This window comes from Balaenoptera physalus (assembly GCF_965194825.1).
Source record: "Balaenoptera physalus genome assembly, chromosome: 11".
Taxonomy (NCBI): domain Eukaryota; kingdom Metazoa; phylum Chordata; class Mammalia; order Artiodactyla; family Balaenopteridae; genus Balaenoptera; species Balaenoptera physalus.
In genome coordinates, this window is record NC_138896.1 from 41,248,884 (window position 1) to 41,271,193 (window position 22,310).

The 22,310-nt window shown below is 53.1% G+C and overlaps 4 protein-coding genes and 2 long non-coding RNA genes across 9 annotated transcripts; 4 read left to right on the forward strand and 2 right to left on the reverse strand.

Annotated features, from left to right (window-relative positions):
- The first annotated feature begins 105 nt into the window (after window positions 1-105).
- On the forward strand, window positions 106-3,081 carry SMIM40 (small integral membrane protein 40). The gene has a single exon (XM_082415008.1). It carries the CDS (start codon window positions 514-516, stop codon window positions 754-756), a length of 243 nt encoding a protein of 80 aa, XP_082271134.1. The 5' UTR covers window positions 106-513; the 3' UTR covers window positions 757-3,081.
- Window positions 3,082-3,232: 151 nt separating this feature from the next.
- Window positions 3,233-7,668, forward strand: DAXX (death domain associated protein). Of its 2 annotated transcripts, none has more exons than XM_082414985.1 (8): window positions 3,233-3,352; window positions 4,246-4,504; window positions 4,659-5,490; window positions 5,616-5,830; window positions 5,990-6,209; window positions 6,372-6,846; window positions 7,007-7,229; window positions 7,424-7,668. In XM_082414985.1, the coding sequence occupies exons 2-8, from the start codon at window positions 4,298-4,300 to the stop codon at window positions 7,481-7,483; spliced, it is 2,232 nt and encodes a 743-aa protein (XP_082271111.1). In that variant the 5' UTR covers window positions 3,233-3,352; window positions 4,246-4,297; the 3' UTR covers window positions 7,484-7,668. The 2 variants fall into 2 exon arrangements, with proteins under 2 accessions (XP_082271111.1, XP_082271112.1); XM_082414986.1 differs by having other exon boundaries at window positions 3,246-3,352; window positions 4,249-4,504.
- LOC309638715 lies at window positions 7,637-8,229 on the reverse strand. The gene is made up of 2 exons (XR_014251252.1): window positions 8,108-8,229; window positions 7,637-7,845 (listed from the first exon to the last, which is right to left on the reverse strand). It is a non-coding gene; the product is annotated as an uncharacterized lncRNA (long non-coding RNA).
- ZBTB22 (zinc finger and BTB domain containing 22) lies at window positions 7,841-11,648 on the forward strand. Of its 2 annotated transcripts, none has more exons than XM_082414992.1 (2): window positions 7,841-8,185; window positions 9,060-11,648. In XM_082414992.1, the coding sequence occupies exon 2, from the start codon at window positions 9,129-9,131 to the stop codon at window positions 11,037-11,039; it is 1,911 nt and encodes a 636-aa protein (XP_082271118.1). In that variant the 5' UTR covers window positions 7,841-8,185; window positions 9,060-9,128; the 3' UTR covers window positions 11,040-11,648. The 2 variants fall into 2 exon arrangements, with proteins under 2 accessions (XP_082271118.1, XP_082271117.1); XM_082414991.1 differs by lacking the exon at window positions 7,841-8,185 and adding an exon at window positions 8,308-8,409.
- Window positions 11,649-11,776: 128 nt separating this feature from the next.
- TAPBP (TAP binding protein) lies at window positions 11,777-21,862 on the forward strand. 2 transcript variants are annotated; one of them, XM_082414994.1, is made up of 8 exons: window positions 11,777-12,054; window positions 12,187-12,357; window positions 12,591-12,851; window positions 18,561-18,959; window positions 19,362-19,703; window positions 19,794-19,883; window positions 20,017-20,054; window positions 20,747-21,862. In XM_082414994.1, the coding sequence occupies exons 1-8, from the start codon at window positions 12,018-12,020 to the stop codon at window positions 20,756-20,758; spliced, it is 1,350 nt and encodes a 449-aa protein (XP_082271120.1). In that variant the 5' UTR covers window positions 11,777-12,017; the 3' UTR covers window positions 20,759-21,862. The 2 variants fall into 2 exon arrangements, with proteins under 2 accessions (XP_082271120.1, XP_082271121.1); XM_082414995.1 differs by lacking the exon at window positions 19,794-19,883.
- LOC309638713 lies at window positions 15,044-20,880 on the reverse strand. Its single transcript, XR_014251251.1, has 2 exons — window positions 20,770-20,880; window positions 15,044-15,711 (listed from the first exon to the last, which is right to left on the reverse strand). It is a non-coding gene; the product is annotated as an uncharacterized lncRNA (long non-coding RNA).
- Window positions 21,863-22,310: the final 448 nt, after the last annotated feature.

Genomic DNA, 22,310 nt, shown 5'->3' on the forward strand with positions numbered 1-22,310 from the left:
GCGTGGACTGTAGCTGCCGCTGCTTGCCCCCCCCAACCCCACCTAGGTTAGGCGTGTCCCCACCACCCACCCACCCCCAACCACCCAATGTAAAGCTGAAAAGGGCCTTAGGTGCTTGACTGAGAGCGGCTCACAGTAGCATACTAGGTCCACTTGTTCACTCTGTCTGTAGGGGCCCAAGACCTTGAGCCTTAAGCTTAGAGGCCCAGAATGACTTGGGCAGCTCCAGCTGGCATGTCTCTGTTGAGCCTTCAGCTTCCGAAACACAGAATTATAAAACGGTAAAGCTGGACAGACTTTAGGAATTGTTTAATCCAGACCATTCACATTGCATTGACTGTTCCAAAGGCTCAGAGGCCCTCCTCTCCTTTCTTTCTCTTGGTTGGGGGAATTAGGGTCAAGCTCGGCAGATGCAGGACTTGCCGACACCACGCCCCTTAATCCTGGCAAGGCTGAGTAAGGGCTTCCATCCCAGCCTCCGTGCTCCAGACAGCTGTCACACTGTGGGTTAGGATGGCTGAGGAGGAGGGTGATGTGGACGAGGAGGATGTGTTCCTGGCGTTTGCCCGGAGGCCCTCTCCTCCCAGGGGTCCCCTGCGGCAGGCCATGGACAAGGCCTTCTTCATCTTCCTGGTCCTCGTCCTGACACTACTGACTCTGGAGGCTGTTTATAAGCTGCTGTGGCTGTTACCATGGGCAAAGTTTGGGGACTGGCTCCTGAGAACACCTCAGATGGAGGAGGAGCTGGAACTGTGACTGCCTTTCCTATAAACGTCCTCTTTCCCTGCCACGGAGGTGAGAGGGGAGAAAGGGGGAAATGGGGGCTTTGGAGGGACACTTGGAGAGCTGAGAGCAGCTATCTTAAAATGTCTGCACCTATACCCCGGGAATTAATTTTGAAAAAGTTTATACTCCTCAAGTATTTTTAAGTAAGCACCTAAAACTTTTCATCATACATTAACATTGTTTCAAGGATGTAATTCCTGGCATACAAAAAATAGTCACATTTTAAAATAAAACAATTAAATCCATCTTTTGTGTGTCCAGGGGAGTTGAAATATCAGAGTGACTTGATATTCACCACCACTCGTTTAAAAATATAATTGGGAATCCTTCTTTTCTTCTTCCATCATTCTCTTTTCTCCTAGAACTCCTATTACCATTCTACTTCTCCACAGACAATTTTATGCTTTTATACTTGAAAGTCTTTTATTGACCAATCTATCACTCTTTCCTACGTAAACATATATATTAATTGAGATGAAAAATATTTTTCTTTCTTGTGACCATAAGACTCTAGTTTTTTAGAAAAATTTCTTCTGGGTTATCATTACAATTATGTGAGCAGAACTGATTAAATAGCATAAAGATTGTACACATTTTCATAGTTGTTAATATTAAAGGTACATTTTTTTTCTATGTTTCAGCTTGCAGGATCTTAGTTCCCTGACCAGGGATCAAACCCCGGCACCCTGCTTGGCAGCACAGAGTCCTAACCACTGGACTGCCAGGGAACTACCTAAAAGTACATTTTAAATGAGATAGACGAGGTGGTGCTTATGGTGCCTTGAAAGAAATAGGTTACATGTCTCTTTATTTAAGACAAGGTAAGGGAATTCCCTGGCAGTCCAGTGGTCAAAACAAAAACAAACACAAACAAACAAAACCAAAAAACAAACAAAAAACAAGGTAACATTATCCCCAGGAGATTTCATGATTGAGAACTACAGTATCCTTTTTTTTTTTTTTTTTTTTTTTTAAAGAGGGAGAAAGTCTATTGTAAAAGAGAAAAGGAAGAAGGAGAAGATCTACTGCAGGAATTTACTGAGGAAAACAAATTTTGGGAAAATTGAGAATCTGGAAATTAAGTCCCTTATATCTCCCAAATCCGAGTACCCTTGGGCAAGTCTTCATGTCCCCCATTTGAAGACTATAGGCTTAGACGACTGGAGAGAAGTGGTGTGGGATTCTTTAATGGAAGGGAGAGTTTGAGCTTCTGGGACTCTGAGGGCTTGGGGATGTAAGGGTCTGTGATCCCAGAAAGTGGCAAGATGCTCACCATCTGTGGAATTCGCAAGGATGCAGGAGGTGGGAAACTCAGCAGTTGGAACCGTGTTAACATTTGCGGTTTCCCCAGAAGCTCACCTTTGGACCCAGCTCTGCCTCCACGAGTCCCTCCAGCTTCCCTAAATCTGGGTTAGTTGTGTGGGGCGGGCGAGGCGGGCGTCAAAGTCGGTTTCTTCTCTCTTCCTTCTTTCATCAGCTCTCTCAGAGGAAGAGGACGAGAGAGACTGGAGGTATTTTACGAGCCTCATTTCGTCTCACAGCCCTCACAGCGGCAATTTGCAGATTCTTCTCAGAACCCCCTCCCCACATCGCCCGTCCTCAGGCCCTGGAGCTCCTGGACAAAGCACAGCCTCCTGGTCATCAGCGCCTGCGCCTCGGGAATCCCCTCCAGAAAAGGAAGGAGAACCACCCAGGTCCCACCTACTTGGTTGGTCATTAGTTCTGTGGTGGAGCTTGAAAAGCAAACCAACAACAATAGCAGTAATAATAACACATTTGTACAGCGTGTTGTGCTCATTTGTATGCATGTGTTATGACTTCACGATTGGGAAATGTAGGCAACTGGATGTAGAAGTAGCTTCTGGACAGCGACAAGGGAGCGCGCAGCCCATAGAAAGGAATGACAGGCGCAGTCGATTAAGCCGTGGAAACTGGTACCTGGCAGGTAGGAAAGCAGCGCCAGAAGGCTTGGCAATAGCCCAGTGGATGGAAAAGGTTTTATTTCCCTCTTAAGAGATTCCCGCCTTTCCGTGCATCCTTGTGCAGCCTTGGAGGGCCAATTCCTCAGCTGCCCTGTTCCGTTCCCCCCTCCCCTACTTGGAAAGGTGGCTCAGTCCTCCCGGCACGCGACTCGCCGGCGGTTGGGCCGGGATGCGGGAAGTTTCTGATTGGCGGAGTCGCAGAAGCACCGGGTGAAAAGAGCTCCACTGGCGGCGCGCCCCAATCCGGGGGTAGCCAGCGCCGTACGGCAAAATGGCGGCCTCCAGGTACTTGGGACGCCCGGAGGGGACAATTCTGCCGCCTGCAGGTCAGGGGGAAGGGAGCCGCAGACTATGTGGGTGGCATTGGAAGCCCTCGCGCGGCGGGTCTATCGTCACTTCCGGCCACGGGGGGGGGGGGCTGGATTCCGTACGACAATATGGCCGCGCCCAGGTGCCTGTAGGCGGAAACTGCGCGGCTTCCGGTCCGGAGTAGGGCCTGCGGTGGGAGGGGGAAGGAAGACGGAGGGAACCATGCGAGCTTCTGAGATCAGCGGCGAGGGTCTTCTCGAGAGACCTTTTCTGAGGTGGGGGCCGGACGGTGCGGGGAGCGAAGGCGGGGGCGGGAATGTCGAGGGAGAGGTACTGGGGGGTTCCGGGCGCTGAGTCTGAGGGGCAAGCTGTGGTACCTTCCTTCCTATCCCTGAAGGGGAGTGGGGCGGCCGGGGGCTGAACTGGGGGAGGGGGACTTGGCGGGAAGCTCATCTAGGGGAAGGACCGGACTCAGGGCTGGAATCTGAGTGGAATCAGGAGAGCCCAGTGTGGGGCTCACGATCGGTTACAGGTCCCAGAAAGAGAATGGGGAAAATTAGGGTGGGGTGAGAGGGAGGGGACTTGAGGTGAAATATCTCCAACCTAACGCCCCGGTTTGAGGAGAGCCATCAGAGGGTGGAATATGGAGATAATTTAAGTAGGAGAAAGGGAAATGGATTGTTGGGAGGGAACCTCCTTCGCCTAAGAGAGTCTCAGAGTTGGGGTGACCCTTCAGGTTGGAGTGAGGGTGTGGATTTGATGTGTGTGAGAGCGAAAGGGGAAAACACCTGAGGTGGTGCCAGCGGGGGTGTGGTATCTGTTTGAGGGGATGTCAAGGAAATCTGGAGTGCAATGTGAGAGGTCGTCCAGGGGTTGAGAGGAAGAATCAACTTGCCAACTATGAGAAATAGTGGGGAAATGCAACTGAAAGACCGGATATCGACGTGAGGGGTGGAGCTGGGGGTGGGACTTAAGGTTTTCAGATGGTTTGGGGCTCCCATAGTAAAGGGCCCAGAAAACATGGTACTAATGGTTGCTGAAGATAGGCAGTGAGGACACTGTTGGGCATGGCTGGGTGTTTTGAAACCCAAGAAGACTGGAAAATGTGTGAGATGAAGGGATGGGGCTATGCTGGAGGGGCTCTGTCTGAGGCCCCATCCCCTTCCAGCAGGAATTACGAAATCCCCAACACTTCCTCCCTCCGGGGGATTTGATCCCCCATGGCCACCGCTAACAGCATCATCGTGCTGGATGATGATGACGAAGATGAAGCAGCTGCTCTGCCAGGGCCCTCCCACCCACCCCCCAATCCGGCTTCACCCAGGGCAGAAGCCCCTGGCTCCTCCCAGCCCCACGGGGCTGGAGGAAGCAGTAGTTCGGGCGGCAAGAAATGCTACAAGTTGGAGAATGAGAAGCTGTTTGAAGAGGTGAGCTTTAGGGGAGAAGATTCTTGTACCCCAGGGAGGGGGATGGCTGACTGGCTCTCCTGTCCTTTCTTCCCCACTAACCCCACCTCGCCTTCTTTCTCTCAATCCCATCCCTTGTCTCTTTCCCCCTCCCTTTTTCTCCTGAACCTTCCAGTTCCTTGAACTGTGTAAGACGCAGACGGCGGACCACCCTGAGGTGGTCCCGTTCCTCTATAACCGGCAGCAGCGGGCCCACTCTCTGTTTTTGGCCTCGGCGGAGTTCTGCAACATCCTCTCTCGGGTCCTCTCTCGGGCCCAGAGCCGGCCAGCTAAGCTCTATGTCTACATTAATGAGCTCTGCACTGTTCTCAAGGCCCACTCAGCCAAGAAGAAGCTGAACCTGGCCCCTGCTGCCACCACCTCTAGTGAGCCCTCTGGGAATAACCCTCCTGCAGACCCCTCCTCGGACCCCACAAGTGCTGAGACCACTGCCTCTGAGGCCCCAAGGACCCATGGTTCCCGGCGGCAGATCCAGCGCTTGGAGCAGCTTCTGGCACTCTACGTGGCAGAGATCCGGCGGCTGCAGGAAAAGGAGTTGGATCTCTCAGAATTGGATGACCCAGACTCCACTTACCTGCAGGAGGCGAGGTTGAAGCGTAAGCTGATCCGCCTCTTTGGGCGGCTGTGTGAGCTGAAAGACTGCTCTTCACTGACAGGCCGGGTCATAGAGCAGCGCATCCCCTACCGTGGTACCCGCTACCCAGAGGTCAACAGGCGCATTGAGCGGCTCATCAACAAGCCAGGGCCTGATACCTTCCCTGACTATGGAGACGTACTGCGGGCCGTAGAGAAGGCAGCTGCTCGGCACAGCCTTGGCCTCCCCCGACAGCAGCTCCAGCTCATGGCTCAGGATGCCTTCCGAGATGTGGGCATCAGGTTACAGGAGCGTCGCCACCTTGATCTCATCTACAACTTTGGCTGTCACCTCACAGATGACTATAGGCCAGGTAGGCATTAGTGAGATGCTCCTTGGTAACCCTCATTCGTCAGGTGTGTGGTGGAGGGGGCGTCTCTCTAGTCCCTTCTTCTAGGGTTCTGGGTGAGTACACTGATTTTACATCTTCCCACATAGGCATTGATCCCGCACTGTCAGATCCTGCCCTGGCTCGGCGCCTGCGGGAGAACCGGAGCTTGGCTATGAACCGGCTGGATGAGGTCATCTCCAAGTACGCAATGATGCAAGACAAGAGCGAGGAGGGCGAGAGACAGAAGAGAAGAGCCCGGCTCCCCCAAGCCACCTCTTCCCACTCTGCAGACCCCTCGAAAGCCTCCTTGGATTCCGGTGAGGTATGGAAGGGAATACACCCTTCAGAAAGACCTTGTCCTTCCACTGCACTGGCCAGGAGGGAGTACGTGGTGACTGATCACGGCGTGTGCAGAAGGAACGCAAGAAGCAGCCCCTCTGGGGCAAGGGATTCCTTAGAGAAACTCCTTTGTCCCCTGCAGGGCCCTAGTGGGATGGCATCCCAGGAGTGCCCTACCACCTCCAAGGCTGAGACCGATGATGAAGATGAGGAAAGTGATGAGGAGGAGGATGAAGAGGAGGAAGAGGAAGATGAGGAGGAGGAAGAAGAGGAGGCCACAGATTCCGAAGAAGAGGAGGGTCTGGAACAGATGCAGGAAGGTCAGGGGGACGATGAAGAGGAGGAGGAGGAGGAGGAAGCAGGTACGTCAAGGAAATAGTCTTCTCGTCGGTTCCCTCTACTCTGTTGGGCATGAGCCCCCTGTTTGAGAGCCTTCCCTTCCTCCTCTTACTCCTAGTATCCTCTCAGCAGTTTTCTTTCCCCTAGTTCTTTTGCTACCCCTCCCCTCTTTTCTTCTTTTCCAGGGAAGGATGGAGATAAGAGCCCCATGTCCCCACTACAGATCTCCACTGAAAAGAACCTGGAATCTCGCAAAGGGATCAGCGGGTCGTCGGGGGAGCAGCAAAACAAAGGACTCACAGTGTCACCATCTTCACTGGCAGAAGAGCCCCCAGCCCCCTCCAGCGTAGTTGCTGAAGGCAGTGGAGAGCACCTCGAGGAGTTGCCCCTGGAGGAAGAGAGCCCTATGTCTCAGCTCTTTGAGCTAGAGATTGAAGCCTTGCCCCTGGATACTACTCCTTCCCCTGAGGAGAGGGACGTTTCCTCTTCCAGGAAGCAATCAGAAGACCCCTTCACCACTGTCTTGGAGAATGGAGCAGCCATGGTCACCTCCACTTCCTTCAACGGAGGCGTCTCTCCTCACACCTGGGGAGATTCCAGTCCTCCCCACAAGAAATCTCGGAAGGAGAAGCAAACAGAAGCTGGGCCATTAGGAAAGAGGTAACAGCAATAAGGAGGAGAAAGAGGGAAGCCAAGGAGGGACTGCGGGGGCTTTCTGAGAGGAATACTGTGGAACGGAGTCTGCGGGGAGAAACTGGATGCTCCCCCTCCAGCCTCAGGCTCCACATACCCTTCCACCCACATATGTTTGTGTCTCTAGCTATGTGGAAAGGCAAAGGGCAGTGCATGAGAAGAATGAGAAGAAGACACATACCCTGCCCAGCCCGCCTTCCCCCTTGGCTTCCATGGCTCCAGTTGCCGATTCCTCCACGAGGGTGGATTCTCCTAGCCACGGCCTGGTGACCAGCTCCCTCTGTAGCCCATTTCCAGCCCGGTTGTCCCACACCCCACAGTCACAACCCTCCAGGCCTGGTACTTTTAAGGTAAGAGGGGGAGGCTGTGTTTCCTGACTTCATTCTCTTTCATTGTTCAGTTTGGGGTTCTCTGTCTGCTGCACTCATCACCTCCTCTCTCTCTTTTCCCACCCCAGTGTTTGATCTCTGATAAGTCCTTCCCTTGGCCTCTCATCCGCTGTGTTCCAGACCTCTCTGACTCTCTGTCTCTCACTCCCCTGCAGATGAGTGTGGCCACACAGTGCGATCCAGAGGAGATCATCGTGCTCTCAGACTCTGATTAACTGCCTCCCCCTCCTCCCTGCCTCCAAAATGTTTTGGGATAGTATTTGGAGGACGGTGGGAAGCAGACGACTGAGGAAGGGATGGACTGAGCTAATCGCCTTTTGGTGGTTTCTTCTAAGAAAAAAAAAAAGCTTAAGTTTTACACAGAAACATTAATAAACAATAAAGTTCTTTTCTTATTGTATCCCTGTCTTTTCCTTGTCCCGCTCTCACCAGCTGGTGATTGGCACGAGCTGTTCTCTGGCTCAGGGTTAGCCGTGCCCCCGGGATAGCCCTGGATCTGTACTTTCCAGCTGCCTTCAGCACGCCTCTCGCGGAGTTTTTCTCGCCCTCAGGCCTTCTCCTTGCCCTCTGCCAGGCGCTGAAAAAATGTACTTCAGCCTCCTGAACGCGCTTTACTTTCTCACTTCGAGCGGTAGCAGTAAAAAGGCCAATCACGGGCCGACTCAAGGTTATTTAGCCAATCCAGGCCCGGAGGTAGGGGGCGGGGTTTCAGGGGGACTGTCTGAAGCTGGGAGACCGGGGCGATTAGATCCCGCAAACACGCTAATGGCCACAGCTCAGGGGCGGAGCCCAGGCAGCGACGGCCTAGACCCATCGCCAGTGCGAAGAGGCAGGCTTACCGAATTAAAGGGGAATGAGAGCTTCGGCCGAACCGAGTCCTCCGTCCTCAGCGGCGGAAGAGACCTGGTATCTTTAAGGTGGAAGGAAGCAGCTGTTCTTTAAAGGGGAAGTGGCCGAGTCGGCCGAGTATTGCCCAGCGGGTCGGGCGGGGTTCCCGCCTGTGCCTTTAAAGCCTGAGGGGCGGGAGGCGGAGCGGAGGCGGAGGGCGGAGGGAGTCGGCGCAAGATGGCGGCGGGAGGGGCCCAGGCTGCGGCTCTGGCCGCCGAGTGAGGGGCGGGGGGGCCCGGGGGCGCGCGGCCCGGTAAGCGGGGACGCGCGGGGTTGGGGGGCGCCTTCCGGGTGGGAGAGGAGGTCGAAGTAGCGCTTGGGGCGGAGCAGAAGGGGGCGGGTCCGATGTGGGCGGGGGTAGATAAGGGGCGGAGCCCAAAGCTATGGGCGGGTCTTGAGGTGGGCGGGGCCGAAATGGGCGTGGCTAGGGATAACTGGGGGCAAGGGGCGTGGCCAGTGAGAGCCGGGGGGCACGGCCTAAAGGGAAGTGGGGAGAGGGGTGGTTTTCAACACCAGAGCCAACCTGCCCCCCTCCCAAGAAAAGGGTACAGAACCCCAGAAAGGTAAATTTTGGAAAGTCAGGCTCTCAGGCAAATGGGAATTTCTGAGGGGAGGCACCCCACTCCCCAACAGCACCTTATTTCTGTAACGTCCAAGGAAAGAGCACTGGATTTGGAGTTAGGACAGCTGCGTTTGTGGGTGCTGCCACTTAATGGTGTAACCTTGGATAATCTCTTAATATTTCTGAGCCTCAGTTTCCTCATCTGTCAAACGGGGTTGAAAGGAATACCTACCTTATAGTGTCGCTGTGGGGAGTTACTCAGATAATGTGTGAACATGTTTTTAAACTGTAAAGGGCTGTGTCATTATGGGATGTTATCATTTTTCTCTCTTTCTTTCCAGAGACCCCCCCGGCCGCCCTCCTCCTTCCCTTGTTCCTGTGGCTGGGGGGGTACCCCTTCCCTCCACACCATGGAGCCATCTCCTCTGTCTCCCAGCGGGGCAGCACTCCCCCTGCCTCTATCGCTGGCCCCACCACCACTGCCCCTGCCTGCAGCGGCAGTGGTGCACGTGTCCTTCCCCGAGGTGACCAGTGCCCTCTTGGAGTCTCTCAATCAGCAGCGGCTGCAGGGCCAGCTCTGTGATGTGTCCATCCGAGTGCAGGGACGGGAGTTCAGGGCTCATCGTGCTGTCCTGGCTGCCTCTTCCCCTTACTTCCACGACCAGGTCCTACTCAAGGGCATGACCTCCATCTCGCTGCCCAGCGTCATGGACCCAGGCGCCTTCGAGACTGTCTTGGCTTCAGCTTATACTGGCCGCCTCAGCATGGCCGCTGCTGACATTGTCAACTTCCTCACAGTGGGGTCTGTGCTCCAAATGTGGCACATCGTGGATAAGTGCACTGAACTCCTCCGAGAGGGCCGGGCCTCAGCCACCACCACCACCATCACCACTGCTGCAGCCACATCGGTCACTGTCCCTGGTGCTGGGGTCCCCTCAGGGAGTGGGGGCACCGTGGCCCCTGCCACTGTGGGCTCCGTACGCTTCCATGCCTCCAGCCGGACCAGTGAGAATCAGTCCCCCAGCAGCAGCAACTATTTCAGCCCTCGGGAGTCCACTGATTTCTCATCTTCCTCCCAGGAGGCTTTTGCAGCTTCTGCAATGGGCAGTGGGGAGCGTCGAGGAGGTGGCCCTGTATTCCCCGCCCCTGTGGTTGGCAGTGGGGGGGCTACCTCTGGGAAGCTGCTGCTGGAGGCAGATGAGCTGTGTGATGACGGTGGGGATGGGAGGGGTGCAGTGGTCCCTGGGGCTGGGCTCCGCCGGCCCACCTATGCACCCCCCAGCATTGTGCCGCAGAAACACTGGGTATATGTGAAACGGGGTGGAAACTGCCCAGCACCAGCGCCCCTGGTTCCCCAAGACCCAGACCTGGAAGAGGATGAGGAGGAGGAAGACTTGGTGTTGACCTGTGAGGATGATGAAGATGAAGAGCTGGGGGGTGGCTCCGGGGTGCCAGCAGGGGGAGGACCTGAGGCTACCCTTAGCATAAGTGACGTCCGGACCCTGTCTGAGCCTCCAGACAAGGGAGAGGAGCAGGTCAATTTCTGTGAGTCCTCCAATGACTTTGGCCCCTATGAAGGTGGGGGTCCTGGGGCAGGGCTTGATGACTCAGGGGGACCAACCCCTTCCTCCTATGTTCCCTCCCACCCTTCGAGGCCCCTGCTTCCACTGGACATGCAGGGCAACCAGATCCTAGTCTTCCCATCCTCTTCATCCTCCTCCTCCTCCTCACAGGCTCCAGGCCAGCCACCAGGGAACCAAGCTGAACATGGGGCAGTGACCCTGGGGAGCACATCAGCAGGGGCCCTGGGCATGCCGGGTGGCACCGGTGGGACTCCTGGAGGGACAGGCAGTGGGGATGGAAATAAGATCTTTCTGTGCCACTGTGGAAAGGCCTTCTCCCACAAGAGCATGCGAGATCGCCATGTGAACATGCACCTCAACCTGCGGCCCTTTGATTGCCCCGTGTGCAACAAAAAGTTCAAGATGAAGCATCACCTGACAGAGCACATGAAGACACACACAGGCCTCAAGCCCTACGAGTGCGGCGTCTGCGCCAAGAAGTTCATGTGGCGAGACAGTTTCATGCGCCACCGGGGACATTGTGAGCGCCGGCACCGCCTAGGCGGCGGGGGCGGGGCCGGACCCGGACCCGGGGGGACTACCGGTCCAGCCTTGCAGCCCAAGAGAGAGTCCCCCGGCGGCGGGGGCAGCGGCGACGAGGCGAGTGGGGCTACGCCCCCGTCCAGTCGACGGGTCTGGTCCCCGCCCAGCGTCCACAAGGTGGAGATGGGCTTCAGTGGGGGCGGAGGAGCAAACTGAAGAGGCGAGCTACTGGGGGTAGCTTTCCGGGAAGAGGGATTAGGGATCACTAGCCAGGGGCGCTGTGGCCCCTAGGTGATCTCCCAACACACTTACCGTCTTCCTATCTCTATGGACTTGTATATATTCCGGAGAGGGAACCTCCTCGCACCATGGGCCACCCCTTTCTACTCCTCAGCCCCTCCTCCCTAAAGTATCACCGGAACTCAGCCCTTCCTTCCCTTCAGAGGGGTACGCTGAAGCCCCAGCTCCCGAGTAGGGCGCAAGTGGTGGGGGGGGGAGGGAGAGGGGGCTTGTTGAGTATCCTGGAGTCGCTGGGTCAAGGGTCAGGTGGTTGTAGTCTGTACCTGAAGTCTGTGTTTGCGTAGTTGTGGGGACCAGGCCTCTGAGCCCCACCCTTGTCCTAGAACATACCCTGCCCCCCAAAAGGATGTGCCCCTTATTTCTACCCTAATCCCTCCTCCTCCACCTTGGGGGTCCCCCAACTCCATTCTCATTGGGGAGTGGGGGAGTGGAGACAAGGAGGGAGTAAGTCGTAGGGAGTACAAGGGTTTTATTTTAAATCTTATTTTTTTTAAACGGTGATTAAAATATTTATTGGTCATTTCATTTGGCTTCCCGACAACCCCTATGTGTTTGCTGGGGACCTGGCCCAGGTCGGGGAAGGTGGAGTAAGGGTTCTCAGGGAAGTGGATTCGGGGTTAGGGTGGACAGGAGGGGGTGCCTCTGGTGTGGGAAGGCTCCCGGACTCTGTGGTGCTGGGTGGTTCAGGACGGCTGGGCGGAGCTGAGTTCCCCAGATCAGAACTGGAGAGGATGTTACGGGATCCCTGCCCAGCCCGTGGAGGAAGCACCTGCCTCCCCCGAGCCTTCCCCTAACCGGAGCGGAGATTTCCTCCGTCCCTCCTGCCGGCCTTTGGAGGAAAGTGAAAGTGAAAGGGGGAAGAGGCGGCTTCGGAGCTGAGAATATCGCGGCGCCATGAAGCCCCTGTCCCTGCTCCTCGCTGTGGCTCTGGGTGAGCGAACCCCGCAACTCTTAGCCCAGGGAAGCGGTGGGAGGTGACTGCCACCACGTCTGGGGGTCGGGTGGGGGAGGTCGGGTCACCTGACGTTGGGGCCGTCCCCTCACTCGCGCCCCTCCCCCCCAGGCTCGGCGACCGCCGTCTTGGCGGGACCCGCAGTGATAGAGTGCTGGTTCGTGGAGGATGAGGGCGGCGGCCGGTTGTCCAAGAAACCTGCTGCGCTGCTGCTGCGCCAGGGCCCGGAGAGCCCACCTCCCCGGCCGGACCTCGACCCAGAGCGCTACCTCAAAGTGCATGGTGAGTCATGCCGGACTCGCTCCCAACTCTGTCGCCTCCACTGAAACCCCCTGCTCTTTAGGTCTCACAGTGACCTCGGGCCTCAGTTTCCCCCTCTGTAAAATGAAACTGGATCACTTTTAAATCTCTCGCTACCGGGTAGTCTGTACCTTTAAAATTCCCTGGACGCTGCCCTCCCCGCCCCTTTCCTGGCGGAGATTCTACGGCAGCAACTTCTCTCTCTGCGCTCACAGACCCCGCGGGCACCCTCCTGGCCGCCTTCAGGCGATACCCGCGGGACGCCCCCGCGCCACGCTGCGAAATGAGCCACTACGTCCCGCTCCCTGCCTCGGCGAACTGGGTCAGCGGCTTGACCCCGGAGCAGAGCTGCCCGCGGGCCCTGGATGGGACTTGGATCATGGTAAGCATGTCCAGCCCGGTCCTCAGCCTCTCCAGCCTCCTTCGACCACAGTCCGAGCCTCAGCCGGAGCCTACTCTCATCACCATGGCAACAGGTAGCTACCGAGGGGAAGTAGAGATAAACGGGTAGATTCTAAGGGTCCAGATCAGCCGTTAACTCGCTATGTGGACTTGAGCGAGTCATTTCCCTAGTCGGGTCTCAGTTTCTTTATTTATAAATCGAGGCAGTTCAGCTAAAGTTAAGCTGTCTCTACCGCTTCTTCTAGTCCCAGTCTAGTTTAAACACAAGTGCGGTTTGGGGCGGGGCTTTGGAGACAGGCGGGGGTTCCTGACATCGACCTTAAGAAACTCGCTAGGCGACGGAGTTGGGAGGGTCTCAGAAGCAGGAACTTTTGCACCTTTCCTCCTAGATCTTGCTAGGCTCCCCCACATTTGCGGTTCACCCAGTTTAAAAAAACAGCCTTCGCGCCCCACCCACGCCCACATCCGGCACTGCGGCAATCAGCAAAGCACAGGCTCTTGAGCTCAAGTGCGTCGACCTCCCCTGACAGACCCTTCCCTATAGCGCGTGATGATGCCCTGACTCTGTGGTCACCGAATGGTGGGCTTGAGTGCGTGGAAGGGAAGCGGCAGGAGATCTAATGGTTCCCGCTGCAAGGACCACTTACTGCATTGTGTTACGCTGTTTGAGGCCCAGGGGTCGGGCACCTTGCTGGGCTGGGGCGCAGGGAGCGAGTGGGCCGATAAAGCAAGAATGGGGAAGATCTGACCGGGATTTGGGATTTCTCGGAGCTCTTCTCGGGAGGGTGGGTAGGATATTAACAGAGTCCTCGGCTTCCTTCAGTCTTGTGCGATTTTATGGAAATAATACAGCCTGACCGGCTGGTCAACCCCAGCCGAGCCCTACACCCTCCCTTCCCCAGTATCTTCTCCCTGCCACCCTCATCACCTAGAGAGAATAACCCACAGGGCTCAGCACCCACCCTGCAACCCTCACATCTGCCTACACCTCCATTTTTAGTCCCCAGACCTCGCCGTGGGCAGGGGCAGAGGCAAACTGCTCCTTGTGAGGACAGTAGCTGTCTCTAGTGGGCAGGAATATTTCCCAGGCTGTTGGCTTCACAAGGTGGGGTGAGAATGTCCTTTTCTCTCTGAATCTGCTTTTCCAACTGTAAAATGTGAATGGTTATTTCCCATCTGCCTTCCCATTGTTGTAACAATCAAGAGAGACACTTTGTTAATTTATTCACTGATTAAATAAATATTTATTATCACCAAGAATAAATTAGGGCCCAGTAGTTCTCAGTCCAGGCTGCAAATAAGAATCCTTTTGGAGGTTATACTGAAATCCGAGTTTTACTCCAGATGAATTAAATCAGAACCTCTGGGGTGGCCTTGGGTACTTTTAAGGGTCACAAAGGTGATCGGATGTAGAGTCTACTCTCAGGAAGGTTCCCATCAGATTTGTCATGGGTAATTGTAGAGTAGAAAGTGACTTGGACCGTAACAGAAGTGCAGATAGGGAGCCATGGGCGTGTGCCCAGGAGAGAAAATTATTGCATCTCACCCACCACCAGGGGTGAAAACTAGTTGCTGTGCTCAGTCCTCCTTTTCAAGCATTCCTACTTGATTAGGGATTTAAGAATATGAAAGTTGTTGTTTCAATGTAAAATTAAAAATGAACTCTTTCCAGGGTCACAGATCATCAGTAATTTTGCTAGTATGCATTTATACTTTATTTCTTACCAAATTAGTTGTCAAATACTCTAAAATGTTTGTTGAGAAATATACTTTCGTAACATACTTGTGTGTATAGTGTTTAATTCTCATCATTCTTTTAAAATTGTTATAGAAAGTTTCAATGACACACTAAAGTAGAGAACAGTAAAATGAACCCCCTATACACCCATTATCTACTTGTATAGTTATTACATTTTACCAAATTGTTTTACCTATCCTCCCCCAAACTTCTGTTCTTTTTTGGAAGTGTTTTTAAGTATATCCCATCGTATTATTTTACTCATAAGTACTTCAGTAAGCATCTCTATCATATAAGGACTTTAACAACCCCCGCCCCCGACAAGAGCATTATCATACCTAACAAAACAAACAATAATTCCTTAGTATTATTTAATTCCTGGCTCATATTAAATTTTTCCCCGATTGTCTCAATGATGTTATTTTACAGTCTATTTGCTTGAATCAGGATCAAAAAGAGGTCTATATATTCTATTTGGTTGTTGCAGCTGCTTGGGCTGCCATAACAAAATATCATAAACCAGAGGGCTTAAACAACAGGAATTTATTTTCTCACAGTTCTGGAGGCTAGAAGTCCAAGATCAAGTCCAAGATCAAGGTGCTAGCAGGGCTGTTGTCTGGTGAGAACTCTCCCCTTGTGGTTACAGATGGCTGCCTTCTGGCTGTGTCCCCACATGGAGGGGAGAGAGAGAGCTGTGGTGTTTCTTCCTCTTCTTATAAGGGCACCAGCTCTATCAGGTTAGGGCCTACCTTTATGACCTCATTAACTTTTATCACCTCCTCATAGTCCCTATCTCCAAATACAGTCACATTGTGGGTTAAGGCTTCAACATTTGAATTGGGGGGGTTGGGGGAGGGAGAACCACAGACATTCAGTCTATAACAGTTTTGTCTCTCTTTTATTTTAAATTAATTTATTTATTTTTGGCTGCCTTGGGTCTTCATTGCTGCATGCGGGCTTTCTCTAGTTGCGGCGAGCAGGGGCCACTCTTCATTGCGGTGCGCGGGCTTCTCGTTGCGGTGGCTTCTCTTGTGGAGCACGGGCTCTAGGCGCGCGGGCTTCAGTAGTTGTGGCACACGGGATCAGTAGTTGTGGCTCGTGGGCTCTAGAGCACAGGCTCAGTAGTTGTGGTGCACGGGCTTAGTTGCTCCGCGGCATGTGGGATCTTCCCGGACCAGGGATCGAACCCCTGTCCCCTGAATTGACAGGCAGATTCTTAACCACTGCGCCACCAGGGAGGTCCCAGTTTTGTCTCTTAAGTCTCTTTTATTTGTAATTGCCCCACCCCTTTAAATGCTATTGATTTGTCATTTGTTCTGTAGAGGTTCCCACATTCTATATTTGGCCAATTGTTTCCTCATCCTGTCATTTCCCTTGTTCCTTTTCCCTCCATATTTCCTATAAATTGGTAGGTAGAGCTAGAGGCTTGATTAGATTTGGGTTTAAATTTTTTCAGTAATACTTTATAATAGTTTTTACCATTCACTTTTTAACAGAAAAGCATACGCCTATATAGTACAAGCTGCAAAACAGGTAGAAATTTCCTTACCAACAGGTTCTGGCCCTGTTGTGCTTACATTTGTATTTTTACAGAGTCCAGGTTGTGGGATGCAGGTCTACAATTGCTTCATAAACCCATATTAAAGAGCACTGTTAGCTTAAGGTTGAACTGTAAAACCTTTAGGTTTTGTTTATTAATCCTACGGATTGATTCTTACAATTCAAAACTGTATTTTTGGATTTTAATAAACTAAATGAAATTGCTTACTTTTTTTTACTTTATTGAACAAAAACAATCCCATGAAGTTCAGAGAAGTTTAACCTTGTAGGCCTTAGAAGCTAGGATTAAAAATTACACAAAAATAGGGAATTCCCTGGCAGTCTAGTGGTTAGGACTCTGCGCTTTCACTGTCGAGGGCCTGGGGTTCAATCCCTGGTTGGGGAGCTAAGATCCCGTAAGCCCCGTGGCATGGCCAAAAAAAAAAAAATTACATAAAAATAACCACAAGAGAAAAAAATTACTTCTACCTGGAAGACCCAGACATTTCTGGCAGTGGAACAGATCTGAAGGACATGAAGTAGTTAGATGTTGGAGAAAATGGGGGAGGGACACTGGAAACTGAAGGAACCAAAGCAAAGCCCAGTGACTAGAGTTTCTACTGGTCACAAGAAAGGGATTCTATGTGGCTGGTTCTTAGGGTGCAAGAGGAGTCTGGAAAGATGGGTTGGGGGCTGGATTACCAAGTACCCTGAAAGCTGGAGTTTATAAATGATAGTGAACCATCAGAAGTTTTGTATGTGTGTGTGTGTGTGTGTGTGTGTGCCATTTTCCCAAAAGCCTGTTATTTTACTTGATTCCTACAAAAGGTAAGCAAGGATTAGATCATTGGACTAATGGGGAAAATAGAGATTAAGTCCTTTTCCCAAGATACCCAGCAAGTCCATCATGATGATGATGACAGTAATGAAAATAGTAACAGCTAAGCGTTTTCTATATGCCAGCTCCTGTTCTAAGCACTTTATTAGGCATAATCTTATTTATTCTTCTCAACAACCGTAAGAACTAGGTACTGATGTTATTCCCATGTCACAGATGAAGAAATATGAGACACAGAGCAGTTAGGTAATTTGCCCAGGGACACACAACTTGTAAGAAGCATGGCTAGGAATTGAACCCGGGCCATCTAGCTCCAGCGTGTGCCTTTAGTTGCTGGCTTCCTAGGTAGCTGGGATTTTTAAACAGGCAAGTGCCCAGATCAGACTTGTAGCCACGCTATTTGGTTTTAGTGTGGAGGATGAAATGAAAGGGAGAGAGATACTGATAGAGGATAGGGAGACCTGAGAGGAGGCTGTTGTAATTGTCCAAATGTATATTGATAAGAACTTGAGTAGGAAACATGTAAGATCTATTTGGGAGACAGAATTAGGGCCTGGTGGGGATAGCACATAGCACATTATATTTGGCAATCTGTCTCCTACACAATTTGAGGGCAGGGGCTGCCTGTCTTGTTTACTACTCTCGTCAACCGTGAACATCCTAGGTGCTCAATAAATATTAGTTGAATGAATTAATTAGAAGAAGGAGTCTTAGGGACTCCAAATGCTTGCCTTTAGTGCCTGGGGGCTGGTGGTGATCATTGGTCAAGGCAGGGAAGATGGGCATTGGAGCCGAGTGGGGAAATGTTCTAGAGATGCTATTGAGTTGGGGCACGTTATGTTTGTCTGGCAGATGGTTGGCTGTAATCACAGCAAACACTTTTGTAGTCATACTGTGTTCCAGGCACTGTTCTAAGCAGCTTTCATATATAGGTGTCTTTGTTATCCAGAATCAGGAACTGCATACATCTGAGTAGCAGGTGTTAAATGATTTAACCTTCACTACAACCCCATGGGATAGGTACTATCATCATTATTATCCCTATTTAGGAGATTCGGAAACTGAAGAGTAAAGTAACTGTTCCAAGGCCATATTAATAACTGCAAAGTTGGGATTAACCAGGGCAGCCAGGCTCCAGGCGCTCAACCAGCATATACTGCCTCAGTAGAGCATAGATGTCTGTGTTCAGGTTTAGTCTAGAGCCAGAACCTTCAAGAGTCAGTAAATACTCTGCATAGCACCATAGGGTTGACAGTCATTAGTCATCACTTCTTCACCAGCAAACCAAGAAAGGCCTGGCTCTTCAAAGGTGGGCGTGGAGACTGGTGGGCTGGTTCAGGTTGTGTCAGAGCACACTCAGATCCCGCTGACCCCAGAGCTGGTGCAGCATGGGCTGTGTGTTCCGAGCAGCCTTCAAGGGCTGTACCCACTCACTGCCTCTATTCACCTTGAGACCTCTCTGCTCACTCTGAGTCACACTGGGTCCCACCCAGTCCCAGGGCAAAGGGGATTTGCAGGGAGGGCTGGGAGATGGTGAGTGTCAGAAGGGAGGTGTCCTCAGAGGGGTGGGTAAATTAGAGTCGAGTCCCCCCCCCGTAACTCCATTTCTCTATTTTTTTCTCTTTCTTCCTCTCTCCCTCCCCACCTTCCTCTCCCCATCTTCCCCAGCTGTGCTGACTGTCCTCACTCACACCCCCACCCCTTGCATCCGAATGGGACAAGATGCCCTGCTGGACTTGAGCTTTGCCTACACGCCCCCCACCCCCAAGGCTGCTACCTCTCTGGCCCCAGGTCCCCCTCCCTTTGGGCTGGAATGGCGACGCCAGCACCTGGGTAAGGGGCACCTGATGCTGGCTGCGACTCCTGGGCTGAGTGGGCAAATGCCAGTTGCCCGAGAGGGGGCGGTGGCATTTGCTGCTTGGGATGATGATGAGCCCTTGGGGCCATGGACCGGAAATGGGACCTTCTGGCTGCCTGCAGTGCAGCCCTTCCAGGAGGGCACCTATCTGGCTACTGTACACCTGCCATACCTGCAAGGGCAGACCACCCTGGAGCTTGCTGTACAGAGTGAGTGAGGGGACAGGGGTCCCTGTGGGTAGAGGGTGATCACTGGGATTATGGGGACACCATGATGGGGGAAGGATGGTGGAGAAAAGGGTGCTGGGTGAGTAGAGGGAGACAGCTTGGGGGTCCCTGAGAGTCAGGGGGGCAATGGGTAGAGGGTCCCTGGGAATCTGAGTGGCTTTGGGATGAAGGTTCCCAAATCTGAGGGAGTAGGGGTCCCTGAGAATGGGGGCTTTGGCATGGAGATTCCTGTGAAACACCAATGGGGAGATGGCGGGTTCCCCATCCTGGGAGGAAAAAACCCAAACCCCTCAGTATTGGGGAAGCCAGAGGGCACACTGAGGGCCTCTGAGAGAGGACAATGTTGATTGATTCCCCCATGCTGCTTTCTTACTCTCTCCCCAGAGCCCCCCAAGGTGGCCCTGACACCAGCACCTCTTATATGGGCTGCCCCCAGGGAGGCACCCCCGGAGCTGCTCTGCCTCGTGTCCCACTTCTACCCTTCCGAGGGCCTGGAGGTGGAGTGGGAGCTCTGGGATGGCCCAGAGGGTCGCTTTCAGAAGGCCGAGGGGCAGAGGTGGCTCTCGGCCCTGAGCCATCACTCAGATGGCTCTGTGAGCCTCTCTGCACACCTGCAGCCACCCCCGGTCACCACTGGGCAGCACGGGGCACGCTATGCCTGTCGTGTCCACCACCCCAGCCTGCCCGCCTCGGGGCGCAGCGCCAAGGTCACCCTGCAGGTAGCTGGTAAGAGCCTGGAATATGGAGAAATGGGGAGGGGGGTGGGGAGGGGTGCCTGGGAATTTCAGACTCATTCTTGCCCCTTCTGCCTGCCAGGTCTCTCTGGGCCCTCTCTGGAGGATGGCGTAGGCCTCTTCCTGTCTGCCTTTCTCCTCCTTGGGCTCATCAACGTGCTGGGCTGGGCCGGTGAGTGTAAGCCCCACCCAGACTGGGACCCTTGACTGGCAGACATTCTCTTCCTCCTCTCAGAAGAAGCCTGACACCCATCCCTCTGCCCTTCTACTGCCCCATCCCATCCCTTCTAAATTTCTCTCCACAGCTGCCTACCTGGCAACTTCCAAGGATTCAACGGAAAAGGTAACAACACTCCACCTTCCTTTATTTTTCCCTTCTCATTTTATCCCCTCTGCCCAACTCCTCACCCAGGAGGGAGGCTGCTGGCTTGGTGGGCAGAATCCAGACTTGTAATTCACACAGACCTGCATTAAATCCTGCCATCTCAAACATGCTACACCTCAGTTTCCTTGGGTGTAGGGGGAAAAAACTGCTTAGGCAGCGCTGTCCAATAGAAATATAATGCAAACCACATATGTAAATTTAAATACATAATCTAGGGACTGCATTAAAAAGGTAAAGAGATATCTAATATATCCAAAATGTTATCGTGGCAACATGTAATCAGTCTAAGAAATTATAGTGTTTTTTCCATTCTAAGTCCTCAAAAACAGGAGTTTATTTTAAACTGGCAGCACACCTGAATTTGGACTAGCCACATTTCAAATGCTCAACAGACACAAGTGGGTGGTGGCTACCCTACCGGCCAGCAGAGCCTCAGAGGGCTCTTGGAATGATTAAAGGAGAAAGGGCATCTCCTCTGGAAGATGCAGGAGCAAAAGCACTTGGCACAGTGCCAGGCTTAAAACACATGGAAAATATTAGCCTCTTTGATCTGCCATCCTCTGTGCCCATGATGTTCATTTGTCTCTGGATTGACCATGAGCACTTCACCCTGCCCCGAATTCCTCACCTCCTTTTTACTTCTCTTCCAGAAAACACAGTGAGGCCAACTCACCACCATCCTGGGGCAGCCACCATCATCTCTGGTCTGAGCCACTGTAGTAACTCCCCCGAATTGTATACCCTTGGTTCCTGCTTCCTCCAGTCTCTCTCCAGTGAGCAGCTGCTTTCTGAAAAGACACAAGACATTCACCTTCTTAGGGCTCTAGAGCAGCACTTCTCAAAAATTTTGCTCTCAGGACCTCTTACAAATTATCAAGGACCCTATAGAGCTTTTGCTTATGTGGGTTATAAACTATAGATATTTATTGTACTAGAACTTAAAACTGAGAACAATTTAATACACAGGAAGACACAAGCACACGTTCCATTAGCTGTGGGGACGATGTCAATACACGTCATGTAGCTTCAGGAAAACACTGTACGTTTTTTAGAGAATGAGAATGAAAAGGCAAATAACAGTTTGGGATTGTTATGAAAATAGCCTAAACTTCGCATACCCCCTGAAATAGTCTCAGGGACCTCTGGGACAGAAACGGGTGCTCTAGAGGCAAAATCCATTCTTCTTGTCCTGGCTTGTGTATCCCTGCGCTCCAGCCACTGCTTACCTCTTCAAGCCCGCCTCGTGCTCTCTCCGGCCCTCTTCTCAATGCTCGTCACACCTACGGCTGATCCTTTTTCTTAATAGCCTCCCACCCTCCCTGGGTCCCAGAGCGCTGTTCCCTCTGCCTGGTCCACCCTCGCCCTTCCTGGGCTCCAGACCAGGTCAGCCTTGTCATTCCCTCAGATGGCCGCGTGTCCCTCTTGTGCGGTTCACCACGGTTGTATTTAAGTGATTGTGCGAGTCGTTGTTAAATGCCTGTCTCCCTGCCCGGACTGTCGGCTCCTCGAAGGCGAGGACGAGCCTGTCCGTACCCTGGTGTATCCCCCGCGCTGGCACAGGCCCTGGCGCCCGCTGGAGGGCGCTCAACATAAGAAGTTAGTCTTTTTGCGTCCTAAGAATTCAAATGCAGGTGTTGGATCAAATAACTATTGGAGGATGGAAGCAGCGGCTCGGCTTAGGGATCTCCGAAGGTCAGGACGGTTGGCCAGACCGACGCGGGGAGCGGGTCTAATCGTATGGGAATAAACTTGTTCAGTGCTTCCAACGGGTGCCTCAGTTCTTCCCCAGGGATCCCCTTTCCAAGCGCAAGGACACTTCCAATCACGTGTGGTTCCTTCTAACGACCCCGCCTCTCAAACGCCTCGGCTGCACCCAATCGCCCTTCGGAACTGATTGGGGTCGGGCGCCACTAATGGCGGACAGGACGCCCTCAAGCAGCCGGCCCTCGCGGGGTGACCGTACGTGAGCCAAGATCCAGGCCTTGGCGTCGGAAACCCCCGAGCGCCGAGTCCCTAACCGGACGTGGCGGCTTCCTGCTCCGCCCCCTTCCGAGGGGGCGGAAACCCAGGGCTCTCAAGAAAAGCTGGAGTGGATTTGGGCGCGCTACACGCGTGGGTGGGGGTGGGAGTGGAACCCCGCGGGCTGGAGTAACTGTGTCCGTCCCCGCCTAAAACGCTTCCCGCGGGAGTTTTAGCCTAGTGGTTGTGTTGGGG

Bases quoted from the DNA above. Each gene is read 5' to 3' on its own strand.
- SMIM40 (XM_082415008.1), top strand. From the start codon at position 514: ATGGCTGAGGAGGAGGGTGATGTGGACGAGGAGGATGTGTTCCTGGCG.
- DAXX (XM_082414985.1), top strand. From the start codon at position 4,298: ATGGCCACCGCTAACAGCATCATCGTGCTGGATGATGATGACGAAGAT. The intron at 4,505-4,658 runs GTGAGCTTTAGG...TGAACCTTCCAG, and splicing joins ATGAGAAGCTGTTTGAAGAG to TTCCTTGAACTGTGTAAGAC. The intron at 6,210-6,371 runs GTACGTCAAGGA...CTTCTTTTCCAG, and splicing joins GGAGGAGGAGGAGGAAGCAG to GGAAGGATGGAGATAAGAGC.
- ZBTB22 (XM_082414992.1), top strand. From the start codon at position 9,129: ATGGAGCCATCTCCTCTGTCTCCCAGCGGGGCAGCACTCCCCCTGCCT.
- TAPBP (XM_082414994.1), top strand. From the start codon at position 12,018: ATGAAGCCCCTGTCCCTGCTCCTCGCTGTGGCTCTGG. The intron at 12,358-12,590 runs GTGAGTCATGCC...CTGCGCTCACAG, and splicing joins GCGCTACCTCAAAGTGCATG to ACCCCGCGGGCACCCTCCTG. The intron at 12,852-18,560 runs GTAGCTACCGAG...CATCTTCCCCAG, and splicing joins TCTCATCACCATGGCAACAG to CTGTGCTGACTGTCCTCACT.